The 14,489-nt window shown below is 42.4% G+C and overlaps 1 protein-coding gene across 3 annotated transcripts in view; it reads right to left on the bottom strand.

The window, feature by feature from the left end:
* The window catches only part of susd2 (sushi domain containing 2), a 92,335-nt gene extending 81,160 nt beyond the window's left edge, over positions 1–11,175 (bottom strand). Inside the window, exons 1-2 of one of the 3 annotated variants that reach the window (XM_059988321.1) lie at positions 10,956–11,094; positions 5,808–5,929 (exon numbers count right to left, since the gene is read on the bottom strand). Coding sequence is in view for 2 of the 3 variants with exons in the window: in XM_059988318.1 (XP_059844301.1) it covers positions 10,956–11,037 (82 nt within the window). In the remaining variant the exon portion in view is untranslated. Of the gene's footprint in view, positions 1–5,807; positions 5,930–10,955 lie in introns of all 3 variants that reach the window. The other 2 variants (XM_059988318.1, XM_059988320.1) reach the window with 2 other exon arrangements.
* Between the last annotated feature and the right edge of the window lie 3,314 nt (positions 11,176–14,489).

Consider the following 14,489-nt stretch of genomic DNA (forward strand, 5'->3'; position numbering starts at 1 on the left):
TGATCCAGGGGTAACAATAACATTCTGCTCCAATAAGCATAAACCCTTTCTACCTCTCCTCCAAGAGCACCACAACCTTGGTGTGGTTTGGAGGCTTGCTCGCCTCAATGACCCGGAGAGCTACGTTGGCTGGTGTCAGGGCTTTATGCTTCGGTAGAGTCACCCATGCCAAACACGTCAAAGGGTAGAGACTAAGAGTGGCCCACCAGTCCTCCAGGTTCGGGGGTTCAACTCAGGGCCAACAACCCTGACAGGTAAAACAAAATTGTTAAGGGAACAGAGATGAAGAGTCATTGAACCTCTGAGTGTGACGGTATTCCTGAGTCTCTACCCAAGACCTGCATCTACTAACAGTAGCGAAAACCAAGAGGAAGCTATCAACATGAGGAAGGAAGCTCAAGACACATCAAAGATGGAGGGCCTTCATAGCTGCTCTAAACGCCAGCGTTGCAACGGGCATTAATTGAAGCTTAGTTTCTACCTCTGGTGCACCAGTCCTGCAGATAATTGCCCCATGTTGGAGTATGGTTTGCAGATCTGCTCACTTCATTACAAGAAGGCATTCGAGAAGATCGGAATGAGAAAAGTTCCTGGAATTATGAACGACAGTTAAAATTATAGAATAGGGAGTCTGCTTCTGTCTCATTTAAGAGAGAGAATGTTGAGGAGAGAGTTTAAAGAAGAACATACAATAATGGGGGATCTGGATAGATTTTGATAATGGGAGGATGTTTCCCTCCCATTGAAACCTCACCAGCGGCTGGCGATTCTTTGCGAGCACCTCATTCCTAAATTGGTGCACAGTCTGGTCCTTGGTTGGGCCCATCGTAACACCTTAAAGGGCCTTGATAAACAGGTGCGTACAGCCATCCGATCCATCCGATCTCCATATGAAATGGAGACCATAGGCATAAAATTAAGGAAAAGAGAACTAGAAGGCATGAGGAGAAATCTTTTGGCACAATGTGGGGCTATCATTTGGAATGCACCGCAGTGCCTTTACCTTTAAAATATATGATGAACAAATGTGCCCTCAGCTGTGAAAAAGTTGGCAAGCAGTGAAACTGGTGAGTTAAACTGACTCACAGTCAGTAGCCAGTACAAGCATAATGGGCAGAATGCCCCCTTCTGACCTGTAACCATTCTATCATTCTATGATGTGTACTAATCCTGCCGACTTCAGTCTCGCTGTCAGAATGGAGAACAACGTATTTGAAGAAATTTTGCTGGAATTTCGAACACACTTGTGAAAAGTTTTCATCCTCAAATTATTATGAGCTTGAGTTAACCCTGACAGGCGTCCTATAGATATAAGTATTCTTCGATTATTGGAGTGGGGTGAGGTGGGGGTGGTGGAGGGCAATGTGGGAGAGGTGCAGCAACATTTCCATACCAGTCAGTATTCTGACTATCTCAAACATTCACCAGCCTGCTTGGGACCTTTATCTAGAAATAATGTGCTGGCATTGGAAAGGGTCCAGAGAAAGTTCACAAAAAATGATTCCAAGAATGAAATGAGGACCTTTTTGATCGGTCTGGGCCTATTTTCACTGGAGTTTAGAAGAATAAGGGGGATCTCAATGAAATCTATTGAATATAAAGTGGATATGCAGAGGATGTTTCCTTTAGTAGGAGGTCTAGGACCAGAGAATAGAGGGACATCCATTTAGAACAGAGATGAGGAGAGATGTCTTTAGCTAAAGGGTAATAAATCTGTGGAATTCATTGTCATGAATGGCTATAAAGGTCAAGTCACTGCATATATTTAAAGCAGAGAATGATAGCCAGGATGCCAAAGGTTAAGGGGAGAAGGCAGGAGAATGGGATTGAGAGGGATAATAAATGAGCCATGATGGAATGGTGGAGCAGACTTGATGGGCTGAATGGCCTAATTCTGCTCTAATTTCTTATGATTGTGGTGATATCACGTGTAAGAACGTGATTGGAGGGAGTTCTGAGCATACGCAGAAATGATAGAAAGATCTGGAAGCATGGCGCTGTAAGACACGTGTGGTTGTTGCTGTTAAGTAAAAGTTCTATTTCTTCCAGAATATGGTTTGTTATTAGAAACCCACGGTACGTATTAATATAGAGAACACAACATGGTGTCAGAAGTCATTTTGGAAGAATAATACGTTTCCTAACACGGGAGAATCGAAGATAATTTTCTGAAAAAAGAGTTCAAACTGTTTTGGTGTTTCTAACAGTTTTACAACTGGAAGGTTTGCAGCTGCCACCGACACTTCAATTGTCTGGGAACATAGCTGAGAACTGGAGAAAATTTAAGCAATGTTTTGAAATTTATTTATCAGCGATTGAAGTGGATAAAAAACCGGGAAAAACGAAAGCTGCGTTTCTACTCCATGTAATAGGTGACGACGCAATTGAGGTATATCACCATTTTACTTTTGAAAATGGAGATAATTTAAATCTAAACTCGATAATGGACAAATTTGAAGCATTTTATATACCAAAGCGTAATATGACGTATAAATGGTACAAATTTTTTTACATGCAAGCAGAGAGCTGCTGAAACTATTGATCAATATGTTACTGAGTTGAGACACCGGAGTAAAACATGCAAGTTTGGAGAACTGACAGACTCTCTCATTAAAAGACAGAATTTTTTTGTGGCATTCTGGATAATGGTCTGAGAGAAAGACTGGTAGGAGAACAAGACATAGATTTGGAAAAAGTTTTGATGCTCTGCAAAGTTTCGGAAACAGATTGAGAACTGCAACGTACACACTGTGAGAAAGCGTGAACATATTGGAAAAAATAATAAAATGACAACAAAACCGACAGAGAGCAAGACGTCATCTGAGAGAAAAAAACTATGTGATCGCTGTGGGTGGCAGCATCGGCCAAAACAGTGTCCAGCGAATGGGAAAATGTGCAACAGCTGCGGTAAGAGTAATCATTTTTCACGCTGTTGCAGAAGTAAAAAGGAAATAAAACATGTAAATGCAGTGCTTGAAAATGAACGTGAGGAGTTTTATATAGATGTGCTTTGTGAAAACAAACAGAGTAAGAATGACTCGACTATTCCATTGCAAGTAAACCAAAACAATATTTTGTTTAAACTTAATACTGGAGCACAAGTAAATGTTCTTGCAGAATCTGAGTTTAATGCATTAAAGCCAAGACCAAAGTTACATAAGACAAACATAAAAGTGACTGGATATTCAGGTGCAGACATTCCAGTTAAAGGAACATGTGTGGCAAAAGTATCACACAAAAATATTATGCACAGGCTTTCATTTGTGGTGATACCAAGGAATGTACAGTCAATGCTGGGTTTATCTGCCTGTGAGAGACTGAATTTGGTGAAAAGAGCTTAGTCCTAGACCGTGACACAGAGTCAGAATACAGTGACTTGATGAAGGAGTATGAGGACTTGTTCAAAGGGCTTGGTTGTCTGCCAGGAGAGCACACGATTAAAAGTAACAACACAGTGCCACCTGTAGTACATCCATATAGAAAAGTACCTTTTGCATTAATTACGTCATCAACTGAAAACAGAGCTTGACAGAATGGAAAGAGCTAGAAGCAATAAAGAAAGCTCCCGGACCCATCCCTTTGTTACTAGCGTCTGACAAAACATTGTCACCAAAACCAGGAGTTGCAATTTTGCCCTCTGGAAGTAACACACATGCATCAATGGGCCATGCATTCCATCACAATCTCACCTCAACAGGAGGACAGAGGCCAAACTTGCCGGTACAGTACAATACTGATCTGAAGCCAAAGAGTGACAAGGATCAGGATCCAACTGAAGAAGTGAAAGCACAAGTGAAGGAATTGAGAGGTTTTATTGAAATGATGAAGTCTCAGCATAAAAAAGAAGTTACACAGTTAATGTATGAATTAGATGAAGAAAAGAAGATTCGTATTTCATTGCAAATGGAAGTAGAAGGAATTAAGAAAGCTACAGTCCTTGAAGAAGTACAACCCAGATCATACATGGTCCAAACAGGAGAAGGAGCAGTGTTAAGAAGAAATCGCAAAAACCTCAGACAAGAGCCAACTTCAGAGTTTCAGTTAACTGCAGACCAGACAAAACATGGAAATAACAACGAAACACAAGAACTGTGTGAACCACTTAGAAGGTCCACTCGTGTTCATAAACCCCCAGAGAGACTGATAGAGACATGTTAAATTATGCATTTGCTATGGTCAATGTTGCTAATTATTTTTCTTTTCAAGGAAAGGAAGATGTGGTGATATCACATGTAAGAACATGACTGGAGGGAGTTCTGAGCATGTGCAGAAATGATAGAAAGATCTGGAAGCATGTAAGACACATGTGGTTGTTGCTGTTAAGTAAAAGTTCTATTTCTTCCAGAATATGGTTCGTTATTAGAAACCCATGGCACGTATTAATATAGAGAACACAACAATGATCCTATGGTCTAATAAAGAAAAGCAAATGTCCAGGGTGGGAGGGGCCTTTGATTACCAAGGCAGCAAGAAGTTTAGGGGACATTTGTTTCTGTGATGTGCTGAGATCAGTCCACCATTCTTCTTGCAGTCAAAGGCAGAGTAGTTGCCATAGCAAGCATTTGGATAGGATGCATCACTAAAAATTGATCAGAGAGAACATTCCGAATTTCTTTAGCCTGCTGAGGAAGATAGAGGCATTGGTGAGTTTTTGTGGTTGTGTCATCTATGAAGTTGGACTCAGACAGGCTATTAGTGATATTCTGGGATCTAGAAGCCCTCTGCCCTCTCAACCTCAAGCATCACTGATGTAAACAGAACCATGTGTACGGCCTGCCTTCCTGAAGTCAATGACTAACTCTTTTGCTGAGGAAAAAGTACACCATAAGACGCGATAAGACTAAGCTCTCTATCTCCTTCCTGTACTTAGTCTCATTGTTATTTGAGCTACAGTCCACTATGATTTTACCATCTGGTACACTTTTAGGTGGAGTTAGAGCAGAATGTGGCCAACACAATTGTAAGAGTACAGGGAGTAAAATAGAGAGCTGAGTATTGAAAATAATCGTGGCGGAGAATTTGCTGCCCATCTTTACTGATTGTGATCTACTTGTCAAGAATTCAAGGGTTCATCTGCTTCTCCTTCCACTAGTTTTTCACCTGTTGACCTTTTGTCAACACTAATAATGAATAAATAAGTACACTGGGGGGAAGTACAGGAATGCCTGTTTCATAAATTGAATTATTTTCCTGTATTGTGCAGTTCCAGTCTAAACAACTCCCTTTATTCCTCTCCCTACTGTTGGAAAATAACAGAGTGAACATGCCAGTATAATTAATTACTATCACAGTTAAAAATATTTCTGGTCTTCACGGCTGCATTTAACCTGATATCATGTGATGTTGTCATTATGCCCAGATTGAACGATACAAACAACAGACTCAGCGAACACTGAAACACTGTGTGTGTGTGTGTGTGTGTGTGTGTGTGTGTGTGTGTGTGTATGTATGTGTGTGTAAGAGAGAGAGATCTGTGTCTGTCTGTCTCTCTCTCTCTCTCTCTGTCTGTCTGGTTGCGTGAGAGAGAGAGAGAGAGTGTGTGTATGTATTTATTCAAACAGAACTAATCATTTCCATTAACTTAACATTTTATATGGGCTAAGGATATCCCAGCAAGCTTTTTAGACAATGAAATGGTGAAAATGTGGAGATGGAAGTAAATACCGCTGTCAATATACATGCAGCAAACTCTCACAAAGACCACTGAGAGAATTTGCTTTGCTGCTGTTGAGTGAGGGAGACTACAGAGGAAGTGCCTCTGAATACTTTAACTCACACCACTAATTCCGTTTATGCGGGATACTGACTTTGATGTGCTCAGTCATAATCCCACAAATGGTAACTTCACAAAATTGGCTCCTCAGCTCAGCACGAAAACAAAGCATCTGAAGCTACTCCAGTCGTACTCAGCAGGATTTCTTTTAGGCTCCTGAAAGGAAGAATGGTATTTTAAGATCCAAATAAAAACTGCAGATGCTGGAAATCTGAAATAAAAATGGGAAATATTGTAAAACGCAGCAAAAGAGACAGCAACTGTAGAAAACGAAACAGGATAATGGATTTATATTCCCAGATCCTTCTGCTCTACCACATTCCTGAGTGCCCTATCATTCATTGTGTACCCTGTGCAGCACCTGACACTTGTCTGCATTAAATCCCATTTGCCATTTTTCATCCCTTTTTTCCATTGCAAACTTTGATAGCCTTCATCTCTGTCCACTACACCTACAATTTGCTGATACAGTTTACCATATTATTACCCAGATCACTGATATAGATGACAAACAACAGTGGGCCCAGCATCAATCCCTGCAGTCACAGGCCTCCAGTCAGAAATGCACTACCACTCATCCACTACCACTCTCTGACTTCTCCTGCAAAGCCAATGTCTAATCCAATTTACCACCGAACTTTCTGACCAACCTCCCACATGGGACCTCGACAAAGGTCTTGCTAAAGTCCATGTAGACAACATCCACTGCCTTAACTTCTTCGAAAAACTCTGTAAGATTGATTAGACGTAACCCACCACACACAAAGCCATGCTGACTATTGGTAATCAGTCCACGTCTATCCAATACTCATACATCTGGTCCTTTAGAATACCTTCCGATAACTTTCCCACTACTGGTGTCAGGCTGACCAGCCTTCAATCTCCTGTTTTATTCTAAGAGCATTTCTTCAAAAACAGAACAACCTTAGCTGTCAAGTAAGCTCTTCTCTGGCTTCCAGCCAGGCACAGGAATTGATTTTAACTGAGGCATCAGCCCTGATTAAGATGGCAGAGCTTGTCATTGAAACATTGATTAAAATCGATACCTGTACCCAGCTGGAAGCCCAAGAAGAGTTTATTTGTCATATACACCAGGGAAGCACTAGATCCTTTTAACATTGGCTATTCTCCGATCACCTGGCATCTCTCCTGTGACTAAGGATATTTTAAATATTTCTCTGCTAATCCTCTACAGGGTCCATGGAACACCTTGTCAGACCTTAGGGGTTTATCCACCCTAATTTGTTTCAAGACAGCAAACACCTCTTCTTCTGTAATCATTTCATAGTCCATTGCGTAGCATGGCACTCTCTCTTGTTAGGAGCTGTATGTACTGATTAAGGTAACTTCCCTGAAACATTGGACAAACTCTATCCCATCAAGCCCTTTTACAGTATGGGAGTCACAGTCAATATGTGGAAAGTTAAAATCACCTATTATCACAAAATTCTGTTTCTTGCAACAGTCTATGATCTCTCCACAAATTTGCTCCTCTAAATCCCATGGACTGTTGGATTTTCTATAATGGTGGTGGCATCCGTTGGTCTCAAGAGACCATGGATCTGCGCCTGGAGTTTCCAGGGCGCAGGCCTGGGCAGGGTTGTATGGGAGACCGGCAGTTGCCCAAGCTGCAGGCCTTCCCCTCTCCACGCCTCCGATGTTGTCCAAGGGAAGGGCATTAGGACCTATGCAGCTTGGCACCGGTGACGTCGCAGAGCAATGTGTTGTTAAGTGCCTTGCTCAAGGACACAAACGCACTGCCTCAGCTGAGGCTCGAACCAGTGACCTTCAGGTTACTAGTCTGATGCCTTACCCACTAGGCCACGTGCCAACACAACATATTATCGTCTATAATATAATCCCATTAATTTGGTCTTCCCTTTTTTATCCCTTAATTCCACCCATACTGTGTCAGTAGACGAGCCCCACAGTGTATCCTGTCTGAGCACTGCCATGACATTTTCCCTGAGCAGCAATCCCACACCTCCCACTCTATCACATCCTGTCTGAGCACTGCCATGACATTTTCCCTGAGCAGTAATCCCACACCTCCCGCTCTATCACATCCAAAACAATGGAACCCTGGAATATTGAGCTGCTAGTCCTGCTCCTTCTGCCACCAAGTCTCGCTAACGGCTACATTGTCATAATTGTCATAACGAAGGAAATTTATATTAGGCAAGAAATGGTGTTGGATATACTGTTGAGTCTGAAGGCTGATAAGTCCCCGGGACCTGATGGTCTGCATCCCGGGGTACTTAAAGAAGTGGCTCTAGAAATAGTGGATGCATTGGTGATCATTTTCCATATAGATTCAGGAACAGTTCCTGCTGATTGGAGGGTGGCTAATGTTGGACCACTTTTCAAGAAAGGAGGGAGAGAGAAAACAGGGAATTATAGACCAGTTAGCCTGATGTCAGTGGTAGGAAAGATGCTGGAGTCAATGATAAAAGAGGAAATTACGACACATTTGGATAACAGTAGAAGAATCAGTCCAAGTCAGCATGGATTTATGAAGGGAAAATCATGCTTGACTAATCTTCTGGAGTTTTTTGAGGATGTAACTATGAAAATGGACAAGGGAGAGCCAGTGGATGTAGTGTACCTGGACTTCCAGAAAGCTTTTGATAAAGTCCCACATAGGAGATTAGTGGGCAAAATTAGGGCACATGGTATTGGGGGCAGAGTACTGACATGGATTGAAAATTGGCTGGCTGACAGGAAACAAAGAGTAGCGATTAACGGGTCCCTTTTGGAATGGCAGGCTGTGACCAATGGGGTACCGCAAGGTTCGGTGCTGGGATCACAGCTGTTTACAATATACATTAATGATTTAGATGTAGGGATTAAAAGTAACATTAGCAAATTTGCTGATGACACAAAGCTGGGTGGCAGTGTGAAATGTCAGGAGGATGTTATGAGAATGCAGGGTGACTTGGACAGGTTGGGTGAGTGGGCAAATGTATGGCAGATGCAGTTTAATGTGGATAAATGTGAGGTTATCCACTTTGGTGGCAAGAACAGGAAGGCAGATTACTATCTAAATGGAGTCAAGTTAGGAAAAGGGGAAGTACAACGAGGTCTAGGTGTTCTTGTACATCAGTCAATGAAAGCAAGCATGCAGGTACAGCAGGCAATAAAGAAAGCTAATGGCATGCTGGCTTTTATAACAAGAGGAATTGAGTATAGGAGTAAAGAGGTCCTTCTGCAGCTGTACAGGGCCCTGGTGAGACCCCACCTGGAGTATTGTGCGCAGTTTTGGTCTCCAAATTTGAGAAGTGCAGCGTAGGTTCACAAGGTTAATTCCTGGAATGGCGGGACTGTCATATGTTGAAAGATTGGAGTGACTGGGCTTGTATACACTGGAATTTAGAAGAATGAGAGGGGATCTGATTGAAACGTATAAGATTATTAAGGGATTGGACACACTGGATGCAGGAAGCATGTTCCGGCTGATGGGTGAGTCCAGAGCTAGAGGCCACAGTTTAAGAATAAGGGGTAGGCCATTTAGAACAGAGATGCGGAAAAACTTTTTCACCCAGAGAGTGGTGGATATGTGGAATGCTCTGCCCCAGAAGGCAGTGGAGGCCAAGTCTCTGGATACATTCAAGAGAGAGTTAGATAGCGCTCTTATAGATAGCAGGGTCAAGGGATATGGGGAGAGGGCAGGAACGGGGTACTGATTGTGTATGATCAGTCATGATCACAGTGAATGGTGGTGCTGGCTAGAAGGGCCAAATGGCCTACTCCTGCACCTACTGTCTATTGTCTATCCCATATGCTGATCCATGGAACAGTACTCAGAATATTACTCCCACTATGCTCATTCTTTCTATTCTTGATTTTTTATGTGGGCTTAACACCTCTCCCCACAACCACTCTACTATCTGCTCTGGCACTTTGGTTCCCATACTCTTCCTGCTAGGATATTAGTTTCCCTCCTCCCCACCACCCCCACCCCACTCCACCGAGTTCAGGCGCAGAGTCTCTCTTCTGCCCAATGGTCCAAAAATATAAAACCCTCCCTCCTGCACCATCTCATTAGCCGCATTTTAAGCAGCATTATCTTCCTATTTCTGACCTCACTAGCATGTGACATGGGTAGTTATCCTGAGATCACAATCCTGGCATTCTTTTCCTTTAACTTTGCACCTAACTGGCTGAACTCACTTTGCTGGACCACATGACCCTTCCTACCCGAGTCCTTGGTACCGGCATGTATGCAACCACCCTCTCACTTAATAACCCTAGGTCCCTGACCCTGGCACTCGGGAGGCAACATACCATCGAGGACGCTTGCTCTTGCCCACAGAACCTCCTGCCTGTTCCCCTAACCATTGAATCCACTACCACTAAATCTCTTCTCACCCCTTTCCTTCTGCGCTGCAGAGCCTGACTAATGCCAAAGACCTGACCACAGTGGCTTTTCCCTCCTAGGTCACCCGCCCCCCAACCTATTATTGAGGGGTACAGGCACAGGGTTACTCTGCACTGGCTACCTATTATTTCCACTCCCGACTGTCACCTGTGACCTGCATATTGGGTGTAACTACATCCCTGCATTGCCTGCTGATGAGCCCCTCGGCCTCCCAGGTGATTCAGAGTTCTTCCTGCTCCAACTCCAATTCCTTAATGTAGTCCAAAAGGAGCTGCCGCTGGATGCACTTTGTGCAGGTGCAGTCGTCAGGACCACTTGAGGCCTCCCTGCCTTCCTACCTCCCGCCACTATCCTGCCTGCCATCCCCACTGCTCTAACTATGCAATCAAAGAGAAATTAAACAAAAATATCTACCTACAGCTTTTGCTGTAGCAGTTGATACAACTTTCAGAGTTCTACATAAAATAAACTTAAGCATGAGAAAATAGTTCAGGAAATTGTGCAGGAGACTTTAAATCACTGTCCGGGGGCAGAATTCATTCTTTGCCAAGTCATCCAATCCAAAGTGTAGAGAAAGACATAGACCTAGTTCAAACTGTTTTGAAAACCCTGTAAAATTGATGGGGTTGAACATCTTGCTCCATAAATTGCAAACCCATTCAAATTAATTCTACTTAACCAATAATATAAAGTACTGAATAAATAAATGCCAAAAAATACTAGAAGAAAGGTTTTTAAATAAAAGAATCAAAAATGCCACTGGATTAATAGCAAAGATATTTTCAATTACTTATTTCAACATACCTGTTTGAACTGTAAAGTAGGAAATAAGTCCAGTCACTAATATACAAAGAAGCTGTGCTTTCTGCCTTTTGCCTTTAATCATGCTGGATTGTTGCCTCTTTTGAAGCTTCACAAAATGAACAGGAGATTGAATCCGTTATTATTTTTGGAAAGTTTTGCAAAGATCAGACGGGAGAGAACGCTCACTCTTATTTGTCTGGGAGAGGAAACGGAACCATCCACTGCTCGGAATGCCTGAGGTTTAAAGATAACCAAGTAAGTGAACAACGAAACTGAAGGATCATTTATTGAACTTAATTTTGTTTCAAAGGTCAGTGCTTGCTGATGCTGTACAAATTGTATCACTGCCCCTTTCCTCACCTTGGGACTACTGAATTAATTACAGCTTGATGTGCTTAATGTTGTCTAATGGAGAATTCAACGTATCATTGTATAAATTTAGTTTGATTCTGACTACTGGTTTTTAAAGCAGATGGCAATGCACTAACCTGCACTGATCCCATGCCACTTCTACCTTCCAGTCATTAACCCTCAATCTTTTTAACTATAGCTTTGAAAATATTGTAGGCACATTGTTAGACAAGAACATTACCATAGTTTTTTTTTAATTCCTACATTTAAAATGCTCCTTTCTTCTATCCCAAGATGTACCAGAGTGGAAATGGCCAAGATCCGAGGCCATCCATTTAACAGCACTTGTTTCAGTTGAGTGGAGGAGAGTTTAGGTCAGAGGTAGCTTTTTACACAGAGACTGCTGGCTGCTTGGAAGCATGGCTGAGTTTGTGGCAGAAGCTGATGCAATAGGGACATTAGATAGGCAAACAGATGGAAGAAAATTGGAGGATTATGCGATGTGTCAGAGGGAGGGGTTTGATTATTCATGGAGTAGGTTTCTATTGGTTCGCAGAACGTAATGGGTTGAGGGCCTCTACACTGTTGTGCTGTCCTGCTTCAGCACTCTATATCCCACCATCCTGTACAGCCAATGAATGGTGTGCAGAAAAAGTGACATCACTGTTGTTATGTCGGGCACACAGCAGCACAGAAACAGGCTCTGTGCTGCATTGATGTCTGTCCAACTAATCCCATCCAACGCACATAATCTGTATATCCCCCAGTTGTCTGAGTGTCCATGTACCTGTTAAAATATCTCTTAAAATTGCTATCATATTTGCTTCATCCACCTCCTTGGCAATACGTTTCAGGTACGTACCACTCTGTGTAAAAATACCCGCCTCACACCGTCTCCTTTAAACCCCAGTGCCCCCACCTCTGTCCTCTGGTACTATTTTATTTAGAGACATAGTGTGAAACAGGAGCTTGTGACTATCTGAGCCCCAGTGGCCAGTAACCTGCTGTTTAACCCCAGCCTAATCACAGGACAATTTACAATGACCAAATAACCTACTAATTGATAGGTGTTTGGACTGTGCGAGGAAACCGGAGCACCCAGAGAAAACCTATGTATTCCACAGAAAGGATATACAGACTCCTAATAGAAGAACTCCTAACTCCAACGCCCCAAGCTGACCATCCTAAAATCAGGATTTGGACCATTTACCCTATCCCGAAATTTTACACATTTCCACCAGATCAGTAATTAAATGGTTTGTTTTCACAGCTAAGGCAAATTCACTGGGCACTGGCAGAAATGATCAAGTGAGACAATAAGTTAAAAAAGATGTCGCCAAACATCTTGATGCTTCTAGTCCAGCTGAGGAAGCCAGTCTACAAGTCCTGGAAAACTCAACGGGTCAGGAAGTATTTGTGGAAGGAGAATGAGCTAACATTTTAGATCAAAGGTCTTACATCAGGGGCTCTCTGACCCACTGAGTGCATCCAACATTTTGTTTTCATTTCAGATTTGCAGCATTTGTACTTTTGATTTGAAGACAATCTCTGAGGTTAATATGTCCAAATGAGACCCAGGTTTCGAGCAGAGAATTCAGAAAATTCTGCATTTTGTATATTTTCCTGTAATTTATGAGAAAATATGATATTATTTCCATTACATCACATGAATACAATGACTAGTAATCAGCCTGCTTATGCTTAAATGATTAGCAATGGAAACTCCATTGTGTTCACAATGTTTCAAAGACGGAGTCTTGTTCTAACCCCAGTCACTAAACACGGCCAGGTTCAGAGTGTGTCAACAATGTTCTAAGTTAGGTGTGGCTCCTTTGTGGAAATACAAGCTTTGTGTGTGGCAACCATTAAGTTTGGGAGGATACACCCTTTCCTGTGTACAATGCTGACGTTCAAATCACTTGTTCAAATTGCACTGTACACACAAGGTCAGCAAGTGATATATGCTGGAACAGCGAAGCACCCCTTAACAAGACAATGGAGGGCTGCCTCCCTGTTGTTTGAGAGAGTAAGCTACCATGCTGGCAACATTTGAGGGGTCTAATATGGCCATCTTTTTTGATTAGGTCCTTCATTAAGTTATCTTTCTTCGGAATCATTTCTTCACCATCAAATTCCTTGGACTCTTTCCAATCCTATTCATCTCCTCAGATGAACCCATCTGCAATTGTTCCCAACTGACCTTCTCCCTCATCAACCACCCCATCAATCCTCCATTTACTGAAACTGCCCTTCCCCATCTTTCTCCATCCTAAATTGTCTCTCCCCTTCGCAAACCTCCATCAGAGGTGACATTCATCCACCTAATCTTCTTACTTCCACTGCCCACGTCAATGTATTCCGGAACTCCTCCATCTTCCCTATCTGCAGTGATGGGAACACCAAAATTGTCTGAATTTCCTTATGTAAAATCTATTTCACCAGGCTACATGTATGATAGAATAGAGCTAATCATTCAGCTAAATGTCCAACCAGGAGTCTTCATTAGATTGCAGCCTACCGTCCAACACCATGCCTGCTGAGTCCTGCACTACTCAACATTCATTGGCTTATAGATGAGGTTATGTGGCTAGCTCTCATGAACACCGGCAACAGACCTGACATAGCTGAGAAGCATCAATCATCAAGCTGGAAGCAGGAGGTTCGAAAGTACAAATGTTGTTTTTGATAAATTAGGCTTCTTTTACTTGTTGGCTGGTATTTTGGGTAATAAATGCATAAGCAGTGTCAACCAAGTTCAATTTCTGAACCCTCACAACATCAAACCCAATTTTGGCCTCAGTGCCTCCTCATAGTCTCCCTGTATCACTTAATTTAAATGTCTATCATTGTCTGCTTGCATATTTCCAATGGTACCACCTTCACAGCTCTCTGTGGTAGAGAATGCTAAAGATTCAAAACTTCTGCGAAAATAAATTCCTCCTAATCTCCATCTGAAAGGGGAGATCACTCCTCCCAAAACTCCTTCTGGTTCTAAGTACATCAATTAGGGTACAAACTTTCCAGCATTCCCCTCACAAACCAACACTTCGAGAAAGATCATCTCTATTCTGCAAAACCCCATTGAGTATCAGCCATCAATGGTCAACATCTCATCATCTGTCAACCCCTTGACATCTAGAATCAACCTAACGAACATTCTCTGTATTTCACCAGTACAAGCAT

This window comes from Hypanus sabinus, chromosome 13, assembly GCF_030144855.1.
Source record: "Hypanus sabinus isolate sHypSab1 chromosome 13, sHypSab1.hap1, whole genome shotgun sequence".
In the NCBI taxonomy this organism is placed as follows: Eukaryota; Metazoa; Chordata; class Chondrichthyes; order Myliobatiformes; family Dasyatidae; genus Hypanus; species Hypanus sabinus.